The sequence below is a fragment of the Halyomorpha halys genome, unplaced genomic scaffold (genome assembly GCF_000696795.3).
Source record: "Halyomorpha halys isolate HHAL.00 unplaced genomic scaffold, Hhal_1.1 Scaffold326.1, whole genome shotgun sequence".
In the NCBI taxonomy this organism is placed as follows: Eukaryota; Metazoa; Arthropoda; class Insecta; order Hemiptera; family Pentatomidae; genus Halyomorpha; species Halyomorpha halys.
The window spans coordinates 948033-957776 of NW_027106117.1; the positions used below are offsets into that span (position 1 = coordinate 948033).

Genomic DNA, 9744 nt, shown 5'->3' on the forward strand with positions numbered 1-9744 from the left:
AAAAAAAAAAAAAAAAAAAAAAGTTCAACATATTTTAAACCTTGTCCGAAATTCTTTTCTGAGATCAGAATAGTTTTTTTAAAAAAGAAAGCCTTGCTCATCTCGAAGGTCAGGCATGATAGCATTCCTTCTAATTAAAAAAAAAATCTGTTCTAACAAGTTTCAGTTACTTCTTCTTCTTTATTTTCCCCTAGAATTTCCTATGACAACATTCGCCGCACGTGTTCTACCAAGAAAACTGTTCCTATAGGTGAGGGCAAGCCTCTGTGTGTGGAAAGGAGATAAGGCATGCGATAAAAAGTGTACTGGATATAAAGCATGCTTTACCGCAAGCTAGACCAGCATGCTGCAAAAAGCGCCCATAGCTAAAGGGATGTTGAACAAGCGTTAGTGATGTATCAAAGTTTGTGCTTAGTTAGTGTTCTTTGATAACTCGCAAGACAGATATTTATACACAAAGAACAAAAATGTGTTCTCCATAATTTAAAGAATTAAACAATTTTCTCAAACACCGGGTCCCATAATTGGTGTCGTTAACAATAATGTGTGTCAATGTTTGATGTTTAATAAGAGATTTAAAAATTTATATATATATAAAAAAAAAAAGAAAAATGTTCGGATAGTTAAATAAAAATATTAGAACGGAAGTTTAATTTAAAGGTTATCTGATACCATTTCTACGATTTTTTTTTCATTAATCATCTTCTTTGCCGATGTTTACAGTTCTTTTCATTTTGAATATTTTCATTTTATTATGAAAACAGTTTAAGTTGAAAGTTATAGCTAACAGAAGTTTGATGTCCGCCATGATAGAATTTTTGGAACTCACTAGCGTGTGAAAACGGACGTTCATTACTTTATTTACCAAAGGCTTTTATTAGTCTCGGATTTGTGGCAAATGAGAAACTTGTGGATCCAGAATTTAATAGAAATAACTCTCCCCCTCCTCCAACCCTTGAGAAGTTTATTTTTCAAATTGTGGGACCAATCAGAACCATTCATTTGTCAAGCTTATAAACTTTGTTCAACTGTGTCCATATACATATACATAAATAATAAAAACATTTCCATTCTTACTTATATGGACATTTCAATAGAATGTTTAGTACAATATTTATCATTACATTTAAAAAAGTATTAAAAACTATTCGATATTGATAATATATTTAAAAAATCTCTAATGATAAGTGATCTATTGTGATACAAAAATATGGACTTAAAAAAATAAATAAATTACCTCAGGAATACTGAAGCAGCTAGTTTCAAAAGCGTTAAGCAAGTCGTCGTAACAGGAGAACATTTCCAAGTTAAGCTTCAATCTTGTAGATTCTAAATATTTTTGTGAATCAATGTCTCCTTCAGTGTACACTTCAAGAATTTTAGACATCAAGTTGTCAGCAAATCCACGAGCCTAGAAAGAAATCAGTGATTATATTGTTCGTTTTACATCAGTCTTTTTACAGTGCAATATGTAAACATATATAGACATAAAAAAATGGCTAGATTTTAAGCGAAACGCGCCGGAACGGCGTTCTGGTACATCGATCCAGAGAACAAAAATTACTCTAGTTAAAAACATTACTATTTGCTGAACTTTGACTATAGTTTCAAGAATGACATTACTATAATTTTTACTGTTGATAACTTACTTGAATCATTTTTTCTAGTTTTTCTTTTTTTACCATGATACTTCCAGGTTCCTTTGCATTTTCCAATGCCTTCCTTGCTAAATACACTGGTATATCTCTGCTATCGACACCTTTAATTACCTAAAATAAGAGAATTTTTTAATGTCTATACTTTCACATGAGCATTTATTGCTATATAAATATAATTTGGTCTCTTATTAATTGGAAATATGAATTCAATGAAAATAGAATTACTGATATAACTAATAAGGTATTAAATTAAAAAAAATTAAATATTGGAGTATAAAGTTAAATTATCTTCTATTTTTTTAATAATAGGAGCAACAGTCACCTGATTAGACTCTGAGTATTCTGTTTGGTATTCTTCATTTTTAACTTCATCGGTGCTAAATGTTTTCAAAAAGCCCAATTTGTAGTCTCCATACACTTGTACATGGCTATCATTCACTGCTGTGCGAATTGCGTTGTAGTCATCAAATAATGTTTCGCTGGCAGTAACCTGAAAAATGTATTACTTTAAAGAGATCATGTATAAACGAAACGAGAATGAATAAAATAATAATTTAGATTTCAAATCTTACAAATAATACATATATAATTATATAAACGAATGTATTAGTATTTAAAAAAAAAATATTAAGCCCTCAAAGTAAACTCATCTTATACAAATTTGTCATGAGAATCCACTTACGCCTCATAGTACAAGAGCCGGGAAGAAAAAAAAGGCAGTTATCTCACCCCAATTTTTGATTACTTTAATGAAAACTAGGTATAATTAATAGTCAAAATTGATGAATCTGCCAAGTATAGGTAGGGGGAATAAAAAATGGCGGCAGTTTCAAAACCTTAAAAAAAACACTAATTTTTCAATAGGAACTCTATATCTTAAAAACTACCAACAACACTAGAAAATCTAAGAGAACAGTACGTAAAGAAGAGTAAATTTTCTGAAATATTAGCCCTAAAAGAGCTATTTACGTCCAATAGTTCTCGAGATATAGCTTTTTAAAAAGCAAAATTTCTTAAAAATCTACTGAAAGATTAGTAGTTAGTTAATTTATTTTGAGAATTCTATATCTCAGGAACTATGTGACGTACAGATGTCTATTAGCACTCAAACTAAAGCTAGTTTTATGGACTATAAAAAAGTTTATGACCTTTACCTTCGTAGGAATAGTAATTTTCATGATATTTACTAAAATAAGTTGGTTTATAGTTGTTCGGACAATAAGTTTGATTTATGAAAAACTTCATTTCGGAAACCATTGGAAGTACAGATGTCTGCCAGCGCTCAAATTAAAGCTATTTGTATTTACTACAAAATAGTTAATTTTGTTTATCTTTGTAGGAGTAGTAGTTTTTATGATACTTGACAAAATAAACTCACAAAATGTTAATTTATTGTTGTTCGTATAAGATATTGGATTTTTAGAAAAGTATATCTTTAGATTCATAAGACGCACATATGTCTGCCAACACTCAAAATAGAGGAAATTTAACTTACTAAAAAGTAGTTTATGACACTTATCTTCGCAGAAATAGTAGTTTTTATGATATTCACATTGAATATGAATTTGGCAAATGAAAATTTCTCCAAACAACTATAAATCAATTTATTTTATATTTAGTGCCTATGTCCAAAAAACACGATTATTTAATATGAAAAATCTAAAATATTTTGTGAAAAACCTCAAAATATCAATTGGTGTATTCTAAATATGCTATTATGTATTACGTTATTTTAATGATAGGAAAAATAAATCAAACAAAAAATAATGCATAAAGAATACTTAAAAAATGAATTAGGTAACCAGGGACGTTGCTAAAACTAATTAGGAAAGTGGCAAAATCCAAAATTCCTAATAATTTTGACCGAATTTAAATTGACTATTGATTATTTCCCCTCCAAGCTCGAATATGGCACGAAGTAGGAAAACAGAAAAAAAAAATTATTATTCCCTGAATTTTGACCTTTCCCAAATATTTTTGGAAAACTGACACCTATAAAAAGATTTATAAGGCATTTTGACTATAATATTCTCTTTGACTAATGTTTTATTAAAATTTCTTAGTTTAAAAGTTTAAACTAAGAACCTTTAAACTATTAAAGGTTCTTAATTTTCCCGACTTTACGGGATTTCAAATTATTGGTATGTGGAGGAGAAGAGACTCTTCCTGTCCTCTGTCTTTAATAATATAATAAATCGTCAGTTATTCCATAATAAGAATATTACCATTAATAATGAAAAATAAGTATAAAAAAGGTTGTTGTGTTCAAGGAAACAAGTTTAAATACTAATTATATCACAAAAATTGCTCATATAAAAAAATAAATCATATAAAAACATTAAATAAGTCAACCTTTATAAGTTCAATATTGCTGGTAAATTTAATCAGACTGGTGTTAAAGTTTATTAGTAATTTGAGTTCAGTCCTAGGCGAATTCAAATCGGAATTTAATTGTGCACTATTAATAAGATTCAATATATCATATATATAGCATGTATGTAAGTATTTTATATGTTTTACCTTATCCAATCGTTCCATCCATGTAACGCTGAAGTGGTCACCAAAGCATGTGCCGTATTTTTCATCTTCACAGTACCATCCATAAGAAGACTCATCAGCCCCTGCTGCAGTGGACACAAAGACTGAAACAAATCATCAATCACTACAGAATTATACGAGCAGTATATCGTCTCGTTTCCAAATTAAGTAGGAAGACATTATTAAAATATATAAGATAGTTAGCCAATCCTGAATTCAGTCGATATCTAGTTTGGATAATTTAAACTTTTCATCTACTTTCATTTTTGTTTTAATTATGATTTTGTATATAAATAAATTCAAAGCTCGACATTTTTTGGGGGGAAATTTTTTTTTTCTCCATAATCGATTCTTTAACATAAGTAGTTGTGGTAAAATGACTTTAAGGCATACGTTACAACCCTTTATTTAATATTTAAATAATAATAATAAACAATCAATAATATTTATTTAAATAAATATTTTATTTGAGAAATGACCAATTTTTCCCTCATTTAATCTAAATGTAAATCAATATATCATAATTATCTTCTTTAAAAAAGAATGGATGAAGAAGGTGAGTATGTGGTAATGAAATTATTCAATGAACCGATGTTTTAATTGAACCTGCTAATTGAAAAATAATCCATCATTCATATCTTGGTTCCCTCCGACTAAGTTTTAGGTTCGTTGTGATACTATATCTGAAGTATCGATATCTGTTGTTATTGAATAGAAAGTATCGATATTCTGATAGCATCCGATGAAAAGTATCAATATTCCTTCTGATACTTAACATTGACAAATAAAACCTTAGGACCCAAAATAGAGTTAGCGATAATGGTGGAAAATATATCAAATATGATACCTCAGATATTGTCGGAAGACAGTATCGATTAAAAAGTATCTACACAAATATTTCAAGTATCGGAAGGAAAGTATTGACACCACAGAATATTGGACGGAGGTACCGGAAAGTTTCTAGTCGCAATTAGGGTATCGCAAGTATCGGTAACACAGAATATCGAAAGTCCCGAAACGTACCCAATCCCAGACTCTTAGTGTTTTACGGTGTTTAGACCCGGTCCCAGGTAAGCAAAAAATGCCTAAAGTTAAAAGCAATTTAATTTCAAAGATTCTGGAGATCCTTGACTGCAATTGAGATATTTTAAAATTTAAATATACACAAATTAGTTCGTGTGATGTTGAAAGATGCTTTTTGAAATATAAATCGTTGTTTAGGGATAATCGAAAGTATTTTATTTACGATTAACAAAAAAAAAACATGATTTTACAACTTGGTTTATCGTAAATTTGATGAAATATCTGATTCGTGTATTAAAGACAAAAGTAAATATACTGCAGTTTTTAGTAAATATCTAACAACGCTATCTATGAGCGGGCTGAAGAACCAACAGTTTTATCACTTCCCGCCAGAGAGCACTCCCATGCTTGAAAACGTATAATTTTGATTTATTAATTGAATTGTAAAGAGTTTAATGTTCTAATGTATAAACCATGTGAATATTGTCAAGAGATTATTTAAATAAATAAATGTAAACAAACAAATATACAGATTCACAGTAATTTCTTACTGGCTACTGCTCTCACGGCAAGTGGGAATCAATCTTTTTTTTTCTTTTTTTCAACGAGAGTCCCACCAGTGAAAGAGACACTTATTTAGTTTTTAATTAAGTTTTAAGGTTGTAGCGTAAATTCAGTAAACGAAGTGCGCCCCAGCACCTCGTATATTTAAACACTATTTAAACAACGAAAAATCACAATTATAATGTATCAATCAGTCCTTGGAATGGAGGACTGCTCCAGTAAAAGAACAAATGTATACAGTATGAATACACACAAATGTATTTATTTTAATAATATTATTCTACTTGGGCTATGACAAAAAAAAAAAAATAATATTACTAAATTATCGGGGGATTCGCAATCGTTAAATTGTCAGAAGGCGGTATCTTTGTTTTAATAAGGCTCCAGACATTGTAAAGAATTTTAATAGAATAAGTCATGTTTTAAACAATATTGTTCAAGGCAATCAGAAATTTTATTTGTAATTTTAGTGATTACAAAAAAGTCTCAGAAAAAAAAATTAGCAAGATTAAATATAGTAAAAGACTTGAACGCAAAATTATTTTAATGTGTGATATTTGCCTTAAATGACAGATATTCTCCCATGAAAATATTATATTTAAATTATTCAATAATATCTTTTTTTCCCAAAACTTTAGAGATTATCTAATTATGGAACGAAACATTAAAGTACATACACTAAATTCATATTTTATTTCAATTATGTATAAACATTAACAAAATAAATATATATGTTTAGTAGAAGTATTTAAATTATAGCCGTAATCCACATCAATAATGTGTTTCAGTGCCTATTGCCACCCACAGGTGATAGGCACCAAATTAAAAAAAAAAATTGTTTTTGTAAAACTCATATTTTATTGTTATTTAGCCTCAAAATATAAACAAAAAGAAAATTTGGGAGTTTATAGATATCGAAAAGTTAAAATACTTCAGCAAATCAAACGTTTATTAGAGATAATGATAAAATCTGGCGAATAAAACAATGTTAATATAATTGGATTCTAAAATTTTGCCTTTTACAATTATTTATTAAATCAAATTTATTAATTTTATTACGTTTTAAGGTGTTGTTATTAAAAGAAAATGATATCCGTTCAGGATCTGATTAAAATATATCATTGTAATAGTTAAAAATAATTAACTCATTATAATGCATGAGCGTTTATAACCGGAGAAAATATTCAAGAGACCTTTAATTAAAAACAAGATTTTTTTATTTTGAAAATATCTAATTGTAATTAAACAGATTAAATAAAGAGTATTCAAAACGTATCTTTTTATCAAGAATAGGTTTATCTAAAAAAAAAAAAAAAAAAAAAAAATAGTTACCATTTTCTAAATGATTAATAAAACCATCAAATATAGATCCAGATTCGCACGCTTCGATGTACAGAACCAGCTGGAACAAAGTTTATATGATTAATAAAATAAAAATATGTTTATATTTTATGAAAAATATATGCGCTATTATAATTAAAACATATGTTATTATTATTAAACATATATGTGCTATTTTTATTCCTATAAAGTCAATCGCAAATATATTTTTGAAAAAATGTGGCTAGTACGATATCAATCTTCATCAATGCCAGAATATTTTTCTTATTAACTTTTATTTTTGGTGTCAATACGAACGTAAACATTTTTATTTTCAGAATGCAACAATTTGTATCTCATTTTTTCCAACCCTTTGTAATAAAAATGACTAATTTACCACAACTGTTCAAAAAAATAAATGACAATAATTGTTTACATTCGATGTCATATTGTTATCATTAATGTAAAGAATCTTAATGATATTAATAACATTATCATTTTAGTATTGATTCGGTTTTATTTTATTTGTACTTTTCTCTAGTATTTTTATTTATTCATTTTTTTTATATATGATTCAGTTTCATATCTGTAGATATATTTTTTATTCCTTATGCCAAGTTCGTACTGCATGGACTGAATAATGAGCCACAAGATTCCACCTCAAAACGTAGTTCCTCACAAAACTTGTGGTATATAAGGGACATCTCTATATATCATCCCTCAAGTTATGTGGTGGTATAATTAATAAATAATAATTAGCGTGTTAGAAATAATATTTCTTGTTACCTACTTTGGCAAACAATTTATTTTTGCTCATTTTGTTGAGGGTTGCAATGAGCTCGTTGGCCTTTAACGTGGTTCTTGGGAAACAGAGTATGCCAGGACCCCCATGATCAGCAAAGTTGACGAAAACGGTGTCATTTTCAGAGCTAAAATTTAAATAAGTTAGCCAACATGAATAAAATTATAACTTTAAATTTTATCTGAATATGGCTGATAAAACAGATTAAATGGCCGTTTTTTTAAAAAAAATTAATTTTAGACATTTTCAATTTTTATTTGTGTATATCTCAAAATTTTCTTACCTTTTCAGCACTTTGCCACTTCCTATATTTTTCATGGCTGCTTCATTTCCCTCAAGAATGTTCAGAAAATTTTTTGCGTTTACGGCCTGGAGAAAAATAAAATTAAATCATTATTGTTTTGGTAATCCTACTATAATAATATAATATTTACCCATTATACTTAATTTATTTACAGTTTTTAATTTAAATTAATTTATATTAAATCGTCGATAACGTTTTTGGTCGAACAGACATGATTTCAATGACTTTTAAATCTAATATTTGTTTAATATTCTAAATTGGACTTATCTGTAAATACTAAAATTACTATAGTTAGGTCACAAATAGAAGAAAAGGAAGATGGTTTTAATTTTACGTTTTATTTTAATTATTTAAATCTTATTTGCTGAAAAAAAAACAAAAAAAAAAGGTAGAATATTTCGACAATAATGAAGTCCTAAGTTAACCATTAAAATTACGGAAAATTCAAGTTCCTATTTTTTTTTTAAATATATAAAATACGAACTTCTTATTACTGAAACATGCATACTTCTGATGCATCTACCTGAAGTCACATTCACGTCTTTTTAAGATGGCGAACTGTGAATCATATTTATCCAACATGAATTTCTATAGCTTTTGACTTTTTATACTTTGTTATCCTTTTTTCCTCATAAAAAAAAAATTTACCACTATTAAACATCAACGAATGAGACTCCGTAGTGTGAAAACCACTTTCTTTAGGAAAAAGTGACAGAACATTTTGCCATCTGTGCACAGATGTTATTTATTGTTGCACCTTTCTATATTATATTATTTATGATATGGTTAAAAATAAATGTATACATAACATGAACCATGTTTTTATATTCTATTATTTAGAGAACTAAATAGATTGGTCGATTCAATAATTAGGGATATTTATAATTTATTATTAACTAATATATTATATATTTAATTGATATATAATAAATTATGCTATATATTAATGTAATTAATAATATGTTACTATCATATATTTTAGATTAATTATACTATACTTATATGCAAATTCAAAAAACATTGTTTTATTAGTTATGCTGTACATGTAGTAACCCGAATTAAAGATTTCTCAAAATAGTATTTTTTTCTCTCTCCCTCCATATATTTACATTTTCAAACAATAAATCATATATATTGTATATAAACATATATAAAACGTTTAAGAAAATTTAATTAATTCTGAATTACTCACGCTTCCTTTGTAGTCAATAACTACGTCATGGTAAACATCTGGACCTTTGGGTCGGTTGATGATGGTTCCTTTCTTGGGATTTCTAAAAGAATTAAAATAAAGTTTATTAAAAAAGTAATAATTTTAATGGAAGATTATTGATTGACCGTGTGTAAAGATGAAAGGAATATGGTCCGGGTGCGGTAAAAAAAATCGAAACATTTTGAATATAATAAAATCCACATAATACTTTGTCTTTTCACTTTTTTCTGCATTTTAGAAGCCCATTTTCTTGTTATATCCTTTATTCTTATTTTTCTAAATTCTCACATTTTTAATTTTTTTATTTCTTTTATTTATTAAA

General features: G+C 27.5%; 1 protein-coding gene across 1 annotated transcript in view; it reads right to left on the reverse strand.

Annotated features, from left to right (window-relative positions):
* Nucleotides 1-9744, reverse strand: part of LOC106681318 (legumain) — a 26188-nt gene that overhangs the window by 3917 nt on the left and 12527 nt on the right. The window contains exons 4-11 of the mRNA XM_014421570.2: nt 9402-9483; nt 8189-8274; nt 7894-8032; nt 7116-7185; nt 4179-4300; nt 1981-2148; nt 1650-1769; nt 1238-1411 (exon numbers count right to left, since the gene is read on the reverse strand). Coding sequence (XP_014277056.1) covers nt 1238-1411; nt 1650-1769; nt 1981-2148; nt 4179-4300; nt 7116-7185; nt 7894-8032; nt 8189-8274; nt 9402-9483 — 961 coding nt within the window. The remainder of the gene's footprint in view (nt 1-1237; nt 1412-1649; nt 1770-1980; nt 2149-4178; nt 4301-7115; nt 7186-7893; nt 8033-8188; nt 8275-9401; nt 9484-9744) is intronic.